The sequence below is a fragment of the Suricata suricatta genome, chromosome 17 (assembly GCF_006229205.1).
Source record: "Suricata suricatta isolate VVHF042 chromosome 17, meerkat_22Aug2017_6uvM2_HiC, whole genome shotgun sequence".
NCBI lineage: Eukaryota > Metazoa > Chordata > Mammalia > Carnivora > Herpestidae > Suricata > Suricata suricatta.
The window spans coordinates 37,291,002-37,303,948 of NC_043716.1; the positions used below are offsets into that span (position 1 = coordinate 37,291,002).

General features: G+C 44.6%; 1 protein-coding gene across 11 annotated transcripts in view; it reads left to right on the forward strand.

Annotated features, from left to right (window-relative positions):
* The window catches only part of WIPF2 (WAS/WASL interacting protein family member 2), a 49,808-nt gene extending 36,938 nt beyond the window's left edge, over positions 1-12,870 (forward strand). For all 11 annotated transcript variants that reach the window (XM_029929309.1, XM_029929308.1, XM_029929305.1 and 8 more), the window contains 3 exons: positions 6,182-6,391; positions 7,725-7,826; positions 8,054-12,870. In XM_029929309.1, coding sequence (XP_029785169.1) covers positions 6,182-6,391; positions 7,725-7,826; positions 8,054-8,094 — 353 coding nt within the window. In that variant the 3' untranslated portion in view covers positions 8,095-12,870. The remainder of the gene's footprint in view (positions 1-6,181; positions 6,392-7,724; positions 7,827-8,053) is intronic.
* The last annotated feature ends 77 nt before the right edge of the window (positions 12,871-12,947 follow it).

Consider the following 12,947-nt stretch of genomic DNA (forward strand, 5'->3'; position numbering starts at 1 on the left):
TGAAAGGCCCGCTCAAGATTAGGAGCCGTACACCCAAAGTGAGATTAGCACAACGTGTGTTCACCTGTGCACTGGCAGGTGCTGAGTGGAGCAGCATGGCATTTCATCGGGGTTGGCTTTTTTAGGCATGTGTGACACCAGGGGAGAGAGTGGGGCGAGGAAGCTAAGGGATTAGGTCAGGGACCAATTGTAACAGTGGACCATGGGCCTAAACTGGGTGAGCAGGAGATTAAGGAGTTCTAGAAACGGTAGAAGAGGTTGTGTAATCTTTTTACAAAATAGCATGACTGAAAGTAGAGTGAGGGAGATCATGAAGCTCTCTGGGGCCTTTCTAGACCCAGGAATTTTGGTTCCCGTATCCTCTTGTATCATTGGACTTTGAGCCACACCCTCCACAAACGGCTTTTGAGCTTTTATTTTATTTTATTTTTTTTAGAGAGAGCACATGCCCATAAGCCAGGGAGAGGGCAGGGGAGAAAGAGAATCTTAAGAAGACTCCACTTCATCATAGAGCCCAACTTGGGGCTCGATCTCACCACCCTGGTATGACCTGAGCCGAAATCAAAAGTTGGACACTCAACTGACTGAGCCACCCAGGTGCCCTGGCTTTTGAGCTTTTAAACAGTTAGTCCTAGGAGCACCTGGGTGGCTCAGTTGGTTGAGCGTCCAACTTTGGCTCTGGTCATGAGCTCGCAGTTCATGGGTTCGAGCCCCGCGTCAGACTCTGTGCTGACAGCTCAGAGTCTGGAGCCTGCTTTGGATTCGGTGTTTCCTTCTTTCTCTGTCCCTCCCCTGCTCACTCTCGCACATTCTCTCCTCTCTCAAAAATAAATATTAAAAAAAAAACTTTTATATAAAAATAAACAGGGGTGCCTGGGTGGCTCAGTTGGCTCAGGTCATCATCTCATGGTTTATAAGTTTGAGCCCTGCTCTGAGTGAGCTTGAGCCCCACTTGAGGTGAGCCCTACTTCTCTCCCTCTACCCTTCTCTCTCTCCCCCTCGTGGGATCCTCTCCCTTTCTCTCTGCCCTTTCTCTCTGCCCCTTGGTCACTTTTGACCCCCTCAATACATAAATTAAATAAATTCAGGTTAGTTAATAGGTAGTATAATGTTGGTTTCAGGAGTAGAATTTAGTGGTTAGTCACTTACATATAACATCTCATTTTGTGTCTCATTTTGTGGGTTTGAGCCCTGTATTGGGCTCTGTGCAGACAGTCAGAGCCTGGAGCCCAATTCAGATTATGTGTCTCCTTCTTTTTTTGTCCTCCCCAGCTCATGCTCTTTCTCTGTCTCAAAAATAAATAAACATCTAAAAATTTCTTTAAATAAAAAAAATAAAAAGCCTCTTATGGTTTGCTTCCCTCATATGTTCATCTGTGTTGTTTCCTAAATTCCACACGTGAGTGAAATCATATGGTATTTTGTCTTTCTCTGAATGACTTAATTTGATTTAACATAATACACACTAGCTCCATCCATGTTGTTGCAAATGTCAAGATTTCGTTCCTTTTGATGGCTGAGTAATATTCCTGTGTGTGTGTGTGTGTGTGTGTGTGTGTGTGTGTGTGTGTGTGTGTCTACACTTCATCTCTATCCATCCGCTGATGGACACTTGGGCTGCTTCCATATCTTGGCTGTTGTAAATAATACTGCTGTAAATTCCTCTTTGAATTTGTATTTTTTGGGTAAATACCCAGTATTGTGATTATTAGATCAAAGGGTAGTTCAATTTTTAACTTTTTGAGGAACCTCCACACTGTTTTTCAGAGTGGCTGCACCAATTTCCATTGCCACCAATAGTGTAAGAGGGTTTCCCTTTCTCTGCATCCGTGCCAACAATCTGTTGTTTCCTGTGGTGTTAATTTTGGCCATTCTGACAGGTGTGAGATGGTATCATTGTGTTTTTGATTTGTATTTCCCTGATGATGAGTGATGTTGACTGTCTTTTCATGTGTCTGTCAGCCATCTGGATGTCTTTGGAAAAATGTCTATTCATGTCTTCTGCCTGTATCTTAACTGGATTGTTTTTTGGGTGTTGAGTTTGTTAAGTTCATTATAGATTTTGGATACTAACCCCGATCAGATATGCCATTTGTAAATATCTTCTCTCATTCCATAGGCTGCCTGTTAGTTTTGTTGATTGTTTCCTTCTCTGTGCAGAAGCTTTTTATCTTGATGAGGTCCCAGTAGTTCATTTTTGCTTCTTGTTTACCTTGTCTCCGACAACTTGTCTAGGAAAAAGTTGCTCTGGCCAAGGTCAAAGAGGTTGCTGCCTGTATTCTCTTCTAGGATTTTGATGGTTTCCTGTCTCACATTTAGGCCTTTCATCCATTTTGAATTTATTTTTGTGTGTGGTATAAGAAGGCGGTCCAGTTTCATTCTTCTGCATGTCAGTAACCAGAGTAGCAGTTCTTAGAGTGATAACACTGCGAAAAAATTGAGATATCTTAATCAGAGATCATGTCAGTATTGGCTCTCTTTGTTGTGTGACATTGGGCAGATTGCTCTGATGCTCTGGGTTTGTTTCCTCTTGTGTTCACAGTACCTTCAGAGGTAGTTGTAAATAAAAGTATGTATGAAAGTGCTTTGTAAACAGCAGTATGCTGATGACTGTAAGTGGTTTTCTGCAAGGATTTCCGGGTAGTTCGTGGATTTATCCCTGTTAATCATGTTATGACAGTATTACATGATAATGTCGTTTCTTTTCTATATGAATTATTTACATTTGAAGAAGCATAGAGTCTTTTGTCTTCCCAGGTTGTTCAGAAAACAAAAATTCCCACATTTTGGTCCATAGAGTTTCTGATTTTTTTCTTTGCAGAGTAAAACACTACTTTTAAGGGATTTTTTTCTTTTAAGAATCAATCCTCTCATGCTTTGCTCAAAATTAGATTTATCTTGGTCTACAAAAGGTGACCTCCCACCCCAGTGTTTCTTTTACAAACTACTTCTTCCTTAGGGGTCTCAGCTCTGTCACTTGAAATGGTCTTAAACTGGATGTGACAAAGAGCCCAAAAACTGATTGGAGATGGCAGAACCTGGGATACAGAAGTGCTGATGCATAGGAGCACATATACCCCAATGTGCATAGCGGCACTTTCTTTCTACAAGAGCCAAATCATGGAAAGAGCCTAAATGTCCATCAGCTGATGAATGGATCAAGAAGATGTGGTATATATACACAATGGAGTACTACATGGCAATGAGAAAGAATGAAATATGGCCATGTGTAGCAAAGTGGATAGACCTAGAGGGAGTCATGCTAAGCGAAATAAATCAGGCAGAGAAGGACAGAAACCCTATGTTTTCACTCCTAGGTCTAAGAGGAGAAACCTAACATAGGACCATAGTGAAGGGAAGGGGGAAAGAGAGTTGGGGAGAGAGAGGGACGCAAATCATAAGAGACTCTTGAATCCTGAAAACTAACCAAGGGCTGAAGGGGGAGGGGAAGGAGGGAGGGGAGGTGATGGTCATGGAGGAGGGCACTTGTGGGGAAGAGCACTGGGTGTTTTATGGAAACCAATTTGACTATAAACTATAAAAAAAAAAAAAAGGAGATGGCAGAGCCTGGTTGGGATGACTGTCCCTGAGGGAGGGTGCTGAAGGAGCAAGCAGGCTGCTCTTGGTCCTGCTCTGTTTGGCCAGTCTGGTGTGGCCGTAATCACTGCCACCTGCCCCGTGTCTAGCTGGAGTCCTTTTGCACCTGGCTGATGCTGCCTGTCTTCTACTCGCTGGTACTGCCCTAGAGTACATACAGACTCTTAGGGCCCTGAGAAATCTGGGTTTTAGAGAAATATTTTGAGTGTGGCCTGCAAGAGGTTTGGTTTGGGCAGATTTGGAATGCAAATAAGGTGCCAAGATGTGCTAGGTGGTGTTAAGGAGATTTCTCTTTAATTATTGCCTCTAATAGCTCCTGTCAATACTTAAACCCTAAAAACAGTGAGGGAGACATTCAGAGTGTATATTACTTAGGGGGAGTGAAAACCAGCGTTTACTGGCCCTACAGTGCCGGACCCTTTGTTTGCATACATCATCCTGTTACTGGTTTATGCTTAACTGTGGTCATTCTACGGAAATTCTGTAATTCAGGAGGATTAAGAAGATAAAACACTCTTGGGGCACTTGGCTGGCTCACGACTCTCGATCTAAGGGTCATTTGAAGCCCCACACTGGGCGTAGAGTTTACTTAAGAAAAGGGGTGGGGGAAGAAGATACGCTTTTTTTCACTAAACCAGTGTTGTCTGTTAAGTCATGTATTTAGGTAACAGCTATTTTATTGGATGTGGCATTGGTGCCAGAAGACATGCTTCTATCTCAGTGGGTTACAAATTTCAGGGGAAGATAAACTGTATAGTACTTGGTGGTAGTTATGAAAAGCAGGGTGGGCGCAGGGGGAAGAGCAGATGTGTGCTAAGTCTGATAGATCTATGGCCTCAGACCAATAACCTGAGTCCCAGTTTCCTCGTCTGTGAAATGGGGATAATACCACATAATTTGCAGGAGTGACTGAAGAGTTTTTAAAGATTTAAAATATATATAAAGTGCTCAGAACAGTGCCTGGAATATAACAGAAACCAAAAAAGTACTAGCTGCTATTTTTGTTAGTTAATGCAGAGTAGAATAATATAACATAAACACCTTAGAACCTATTCCAGTGATGTTGCCATGTCTTCAGCCGTGTTTTTTATGTTCTACTTAGTGGCACATTTTTGTCTTTTAAGAGTGAATTTGAATTTTGGAAAGACGTAGGTATGAATATTTTTGTCGGTGGTGGTACAATTTCAGAAGTGAGATTTTTACATCATATAATAATTATGGATCTGTCTGATTAGAAACTGGGTTTGGAGGCAATTCCCAAAGAGATGTTCCCAATTTTTTGAGCAACGAGACTATCATAGGAGATATATAACTTCTGTAGATGAACCTACTAAACATATTTTGAGAATCACTGATTTTAGTCTGTACTACTAAGTGCTACAAAAAGAGCCTCTATGTGCCGTGGGAGAACAAAGAAGGAGGGGATGAGAGGGGCGCCTGGGTGGCTCAGTTGGTTGAGCATCCGGCTTCGGCTCAGGTCACGATCTCATGGCTTGTGGGTTTGAGCCTCGTGTCGGGCTATGTGCTGACAGCTCGCTCAGAGCCTGGAGCCTGTCTTCAGATTCTGTGTCTCCCTCTCTCTCTCTGACCCTCCCCTGCTCAAGCTGTCTGTCTCTCTCTCAAAAATAAATAATACATTAAAAATTTTTTTAAAGATTAGAATAGAGTGCATTGCTTTGGGAAAGCCTGTAGAAGAATAGGGCTTGAGTTGAACCTTAAAGAAGAGTTAGGGTTTGGTTGTAAGGGGAGAGGGATGGCATTTATGAGTGCTTTGGGCCAGTCACAAGAGCAGAGTGTATGTGGTTTGGTTTAGTCAGCAAATGTTGATTGCCCACTTACCTGTGTGCTGTACATTTGGCTGAGCTTGGGAACTCAGATGAATTGACACTGCTCTGACTTAGTGCCCTGTGGAAGAGGCACGTAAAGTGAACAACTAGAATACAATATAGTAGTGTAATAGAGAGGTAGAGGCAACAGTGTGAGTGTGGAAGACGGGTACCCATCCCAGCCGTAGGAATCAAGCAAGGAGGAGGAGATGGTGAGATCAGGCTGCCTGCCGTGGTAAGTTACTGTGTAAGAAAGGAAGATAATGGGATGCGGCCCAGCTGGGGTTGAAGCTAAGGATTTGAAACATGATGATGTAGGAAACGCAAAGCCCTTGGAAAAACTTGAGCAAGTATTTGGGGAGATTAATGAGTTGGTGTGCAGAATGGATTGGCATGATAAGAGACGAGAAGCAAGGAGGACATTTGGGAAACTTTGCAGTAGAACAGGCTAAATATGAGAAAGCCTTGAATTAGAATTGTGGAGGAAGGCATGGAAAGGCAGGGAAAAGAACAGGAATAGGCAGAGTTCTTGGCTGACCCGTTGCAGGAAATGAAAAAGGTCACACATTCATTCTGAACTTTGGGATCTGATAGAATGTTGCTGCTTTTAAATTGGGGCAAGAGGAGGGTGAGTATGGTACGGAGCCTGGCCCTTTAGGCAGGCACCAAGGCACTTGGCATGTGTCTGTTAAACCTCCCCCTCACCCGCCTCATGCATCTCTGCATCGCAGCCTAACTGCTTTGGATTTTCATTGCAGCTCCTCCACCCCCGCCACCCATGATCCGAAATGGTGCCAGGGATGCTCCCCCTCCCCCACCACCATACCGAATGCATGGGTCAGAACCCCTGAGCCGAGGAAAGCCCCCACCTCCTCCCTCAAGGACGCCAGCTGGGCCACCCCCTCCTCCTCCACCACCCCTGAGGAACGGCCACAGAGATTCTATTACCACTGTCAGATCTTTCTTGGGTGAGTAGCGAGCTGTTTTAGTCTCAACAGTTCCTGTGGTGATTTCACTAATTCCAGTGACCACTCTAGAATGGGAATTGTTGGTCACTGGGTACCCTTTTTTCACATCAGTTCTTCTCCTAACTTCCCCTCAGACTTTGGGGCCCCTCCATTGACATGCCTTTCCTTTTGCAAATTCTAGGCTTGATTGCTTTGGAAGAGATTGAAGTAAAATCAGTGGGTGTTGTATTAATGACTTCAAAGCCACTCTCTTACTTCCCAAGAATCATTTGTGATTACCTTTTAGGTCAAAGACTTTACCCTCTTCAGGATTATTCAGACAGGAATTCTGTATCTTCCTAGGAAGACGAGGGCCTTTCTAGTCCTTTAGAAAACAAACAAAACACATCACTGTACACAACATTAATCTAATACTACAAAGCCACTACCTAGCTGTGTTACTCTGAGGAAGTCACTTCATTTCTCTGGGCCCCACTTCCCTCCTCTGTGAAAAGAGGAGGTTGAGATCAGGAGTGTATGATATTTAAGTTTTGCAAGGTTATAAATGAGTCTTAGGCCCCACCTAGGAGAGTCTAATTCATTAGGTTTAGAATGGAGTCCCGGGCAAAGGTTTTCTAGAGGGTTTCATCAGACTGTCTGTTGAGGAGCCCAGGGAAGATCTGTACAGTCCTTTTCAACCTGAACACTCTATTGTTTCATGGTTGACTCTTCTCCATCCTGCTCTAGTCTGTTCCATAGTAGGTGGACCAGAGTTTTTAGACTGTGACTGAGTCACGCCCATAGACCCTTCTGAGAGAGGGGCCGTGGAAGGTGGGAGTGGGGGCCGTGAGAGGGCTCTCCCAGCTGTGTTGTAGAGCTTAAATGAGGGTAATTTGGGCCAGAGGGGAATTTTCTTGTCCGATCTCTCACTGGCTGGTGACAGAAATTCCCATTTTAGGTTAATGTCTCCCAATCTGTGGGTTCATTTCACTTGGTTTCCCATGGTGACAGTCTCTAAGATGACTGTGTTACTGAAACAGAACTGTATTTCTTTCTCTTCCCATGCAAACAGCTGGGCTCCTTTCATAAGTGGTTTTTGGTGGAAAGATTTGAAGAACCAATTCAAAGATTTATTTCTTAATGAAAAGAACCTTTAAGCATAGCCTCTATGCATACAAGATGCCTAGAAAGATGCTCTTGCTGGCCTCCGGAACCTTGGTTTAGTGGGCCAGGCAGGCCCCTCATGGTCCATCAGAATGCACGGGAAATTAGTAAGGGGAGGGTCAGAAGTGGTACAGAGTCTGTGGGAGCACCAGGAAGGGTAATAGGAATTAATTTTCTGTTCTTTTCCCAGATGATTTTGAGTCAAAGTATTCTTTCCATCCAGTAGAAGACTTTCCTGCTCCCGAAGAATATAAACACTTTCAGAGAATATATCCCAGCAAAACAAACCGAGGTGAGAACAGCGGCCAGGAAAGTTTTCCATAATTCCATAGAATGTAGAGTTGGTGTGTTTTTCTTAGGTTAAAATTTGCTTCTCCTCATTAGCATTTTCTTAAGAAAACAAAGAGGCAACAAAACCAGTCCTTAAATTGTAAAGGTCAGCTTAAACAGGAATGTTTGGGTTATTCAGAGTCTAGTGATTGACCTTCTATATATGGTTTTCACTTTTATGTTTTTCAGCTGCCCGTGGAGCCCCACCTCTGCCACCCATTCTCAGGTGAAGCGTGGCTTGGTCCTGTTCCTCAGGAAAAGGATGGACCCTCTCCTCTGCTCAGATGGTCCCTTCCGTCCCCCTGAAACCTGCATGAGAGCTCCTGACGTGTTTCTCCAGTGCAACCCACCTCTAGACACCAAGCGTCCTCCCCACTCACCTCCATCTATGCATCTCGTCTCTAGACTTGGTGATTGGACTCTTTACACTGACAGTAGGGTCTCAATCCCTGCCTGCACCCTCCTCTTGCAAGCCCTGCGAGCCAGATGAGGAAGAAGCTCCCATGTCTCCTGCTTTCCTCTCGGGGAAAGGTGCCTTGTTGTGATGAATGAACTCATTGTTGGGGCAGGGTGGAGAACGGTACTCCTACCTTCTACCCACTGTGGGGGAAGCTTGGCGAGTATATTCTACTTCATCATTTAGGAGGCCGGCGTGGCCAGGACTTCTGGGGGGGGGTGGGCATTTTTAGTGAAACAGGAAAGGAATTTGCAGAGAAGTGATCTGTTTTAAAGGTCATGTTTGAAGAAGGGGCAAAGAAACGGTTCTGCTTTTTAAGGGTATTTTGATTTTGCTTTCACCCCACCCCATGCCACCACCCCAGGGAGGAGTTGGATATTATTACAAATACTAAATACTAATCAGTTGAACTAAACATTTAATAAAAAGAGAGGGTGAAATAAACTGGGGGTCCTTTTAGAGCTAGTCAGTTTCTGTGCAGTGAAGGGACCAGGCACCATTTGCGTCCTCTGGGACCCCCTGCCCATTTCCTCCGGTGCTGAGGCTGAGGGATGTTTTTCCTCTCTGCACCGCCCACTCCCTCAAGAGAAAAGTCACATTATTTCATTCAGTACAGACTCACAAACTCCAAAAACCTGCAGTAAGAGATGGAAAGGTACAGGCCGTGGCCTTGATACCACTTCAGTCCTTTCTGACTGGCCCTTTCAGTGCTGCTCAGAAACTTCAGCCCCTGATGGGTGCTCCAGGATGACAAGGGAAGGGTGAAACACCTCATGGAAGGGATCAGCTCTGTGGGCTTCAAAGGACTTTCAGGCCTACTTATTCCAACATTCACAGCCCATCTGGCTGAGCGGGTTCTTTCTGTTCCCTTTCTCCACCACCCTGGCCTTCCCAAGACTGCAGGGGTTCTCCAACCAAATAGAGAAGGGCGAGGAAGTTTATGGGGATGGACAAAGATTCCTCTGTGCCGAGAAGCACGAAGACTTTGGTGAGGTGTGCTTCGGTCCAGTTGCTCTTCCTTGGCAGCCAGCAATATGTTTCTTTGTCTTCCAGGTCCTGGTTAAAGGGCACAGAGGAAACGGGTCCCAATCTGGGTAGGGGCTGAACTTGGGTGGTGCGACAGGGGCGTCACCATCCTCCAACAGCAGGATGGGGCTTCTGGGTTCCACGTGTGGGATGGTTTGGTTTGCCACAGCTCTTGCCAAAGGGCAGAGACGGCTCAAAGCTTGGAGTGAGAGCAGGGCAACCAGGGCTGCTCCTTGAAATGGATGGGGAGAGCCGATTAAAAATTCTCACCAGATACTTCAACAGGCTTAAACTGCCTTAGGGACCTCTCCAATCTGTTGGATCACAGGCTAAGGATCTGTGCATGGTGCCCAGTGAAACCCAAGTCTGCCCAGTGCTCTCAGCTCGGGTTATTTGTATGGGGTCTGCTGTACTTTGCCATCCGCTGGGCTACATTGGCTCTTGGGACACACCATGGTTAGATCGGTCATCAAACCTTTTCTAATCATTCTCTTTATCATTTTTATTTTTCAAATCTGTTAGCAGTTATCTCCCAGCAGTATCCTCCCCACCCTGAAACCAGGAGAGCTGAGATGAGGCAATAGTGGAGGGAAAAAGAGAGAGTTACAAGAGTTAGTCCTACAGCAGAGTTCCAGGGAGATGCTGACCAGTTACTGGACTGTGAAGTCTTCCCATTTGTTTTTGAAATGGGAGTTGATGCCTTTTGTACAATGTTATCAAAGTGTATCTTTTTTTCCCCCTCCTTTACTCAAACATAGAGCATCAAAATAAGTATCTCAAGTGAAAGCCAAACCCCAGCTTTTCATTGGGGCTGATAATCTTCCTCTGTGACCTGCTGCCCCTCATATTCCCCAGCATTTGGGCTGTGTCACATGGGTGTTGATTGTATTCTTATTTTCTTGGCCTCACGAAAAAGGGCCTGGGCCTAGATCTAATCAGAGGGATTTTCTTGAGAGCATGTTGATGGCACAGTACCTATTTAAATGTCTTTGCCTTATACGTTATTTGGTCCTTCTGCTAATTACAGATTTATTGTCATGTATATTTACTATTGAAGAATGGGAATGGGATCCTCATAGTTATTGATCTATTTTGTATGTTGTAAAAAGCTTGTAATATAGATTTAAGGTGGGCTGGCTGCAAGAGCACTTAAACTTCTCACCTTTTAAACTGCTCTTTTTATCTGCTTGTGGCAATGTTGTCTCTTTAGTGGAAGATTGGGTGGTCTCATGTTGAGACTGCTGCCCAGTCCCATTAACCCCCTTTTTCCCTCCCAGAAGGAAGAGACATTGCCCAACTAAGCATCAGGAAGCTGTGTTAAAAGCCCTTGTGCGGGTTTGAGTTTATGGTGTTTTTCTCTAGTGGAAAAACTTAATTGTTTCTTTCCACCCTTTCTGGCAAGCAGCACAGTGGCTTCCCGATTTTTAAATGATCTAGATGCCCCTCTTCCCTCTTCTTTGGTCACCAAACCTGGATTGAATTACTTTGATTTCCAGGTGTGGTTTTTTTTCTGTTGTGGGGATTTCCTCCAGCTGCAGAGCCCCATCATCCTCACTGCCTGGGCTCCCACATTAAGGGCCCTCAGGGCCACCCCACCCGATGGATGTGAGGCTGCTGTCTCCAGAAATGCATCCCGGCACTCCTGACTGGCAAACGCAAGGAGACTAGCCACTGGCTATTGCACTGGGGCATCCCTTCCCCCCACAGCTTCCCAACTTGAACCCCAGATTTACCTCCAGGGAGAGGTGAGAAAAAATTGTAAATAGATTTGCTACAGAGCAACTCAGGGTTGGGGTGTGTTTTAATTCTCCTGATCACTTGAAATAATCTGTAGGCTGAGTGCTTATGCGAGTGGGGGAGAAATGTGACTCCAGGGTCCTTCCCTTCTACAAAGCTCTGGGGGTGGAGTACAGGGCATCTGAGGCCCTTTGATGGCACTACACTGAGCTGTCTGTCCTTCTGGAAACCAAACCTACAGTCAAACTGCAAATCCAATTCTTCACATTCCAGTTGTAGCCTTTCTTTCCCTACTGAATCTCAGTCCGTGGCCATGTGTCAAGGTGGCTTTCTGTAAGCCACCCTGATTTAGGGAATGGAAGGCGTTACAAGTCTGCCTTCAAGACTCATCTCTTAAAAGCAAAATGCAACAAAACTACAGCCACCTTCAAAACACATACAAAAAGAAGGATAACTGTTTAACTGAAGGAAGGATCTGGTTCCATTCAACTCCACAGTCATTGTGCCTTTACTTGTGTTAGATTTCTCTGCTTTCTTCCTCTCTCTCTTTGAAGCAATTAAAATCTTCCTTGATAACTGCTGTTTCCTTCTTTCTACTCTTATTTCTAACAGCTTAGTGGGTTTCCTCTCTAATTGTCTTAAATCTCATGCCACTGGTGGCAGAGGGGCAAAGCCTTCTTTTCTCATGTCTAACCTTTGTCCTTTCCCACGGTGACCAGCGTGAAAGTCATAACCAACACTGAATTAAAAGACACGTGTGTGTGTGTGTGTCCATCTTTGTGTGTGGATGTTTATTTTCTTTTTTAAAAATAATTTATTGTATGATTTATTTTGGAGTTCTATTCCAATTACAGTGCTCCCTCGTCCAGTTAGCAGTGACACTCTCCCCCCTCCAATGTCTAATCTGGTCTCAGGTTGGATTCTTTGCTACCTTCCTTTCTTCTGGATGCCGTGCAGTTTAATTAAACCTTGGTTCAGAACAAAAACAGAAACCTGAAAACTGTGTACTCTTGTCTGGAACACCACCTCAAGTGGTGGCATAGAGAGGGGAGAAAATCTGTTGCCTCTGGTGAGCGTAGTGGTTTCACTAGGACCTCTGAGAAGGTATATGGCACTGACTTGCGTGGAAGCATCTGGTAGCTTCCCAGGGGTTTTTCCCTCCTCCCTGCCTGCTGTGTTTTGAATACTATGGTTCGTTAGCCATGCTCACCTGGGTGACTCTGATAGAGTTGGTCATCTATGTTTGCCCCTACCTGATTTCAGGGGACCCAGGAGATGCTCTGGCCTTGTCCTCTCCTTCCATCTCTTAGGATTCTTTCTACCTGTGTTGCATGGCACTCTCACACTGAGGAATGGAAGAAAAGGTGGGGGCAGAGCAGACAGACTGTGTGTGTCTATTTTTATTTGCTTTTTTCCCCCCTCTTCCCCGCTTTTTACGTTGAAATCTTAGCTGGCTTTCTTGAACTTTGACTTGGGGTGTAAGAACAGAACCAGACATTCTCTGCTTACTATGGTCAACTGATGTAATCACCACCAAGAATTAATGAGCTTACCTTGCACTTTTCTTCACTAGCTAGGAAAGGTCTTGAAATTATTTCCCATACTGATTCATAATGGGTGTGTGTATGAATCACTTTCACATAATTTAGATATAAAAACCTATGAGAGGGAGGGGGGAAGGCCTCCTTTCATTTTCATCCATACTTAACAGATTGGCTGAATCCCTGAGTATTTGACCCATCGTTGTTATTAATATGATTAATAAACTACCTATTTATTGATTTAATTGTTCCTCCTGTGACTTTAAATAGCCCTCAAATGGAGCTTGTGTGAATGACCCTCAACTTCACGTCCTAACCCTGT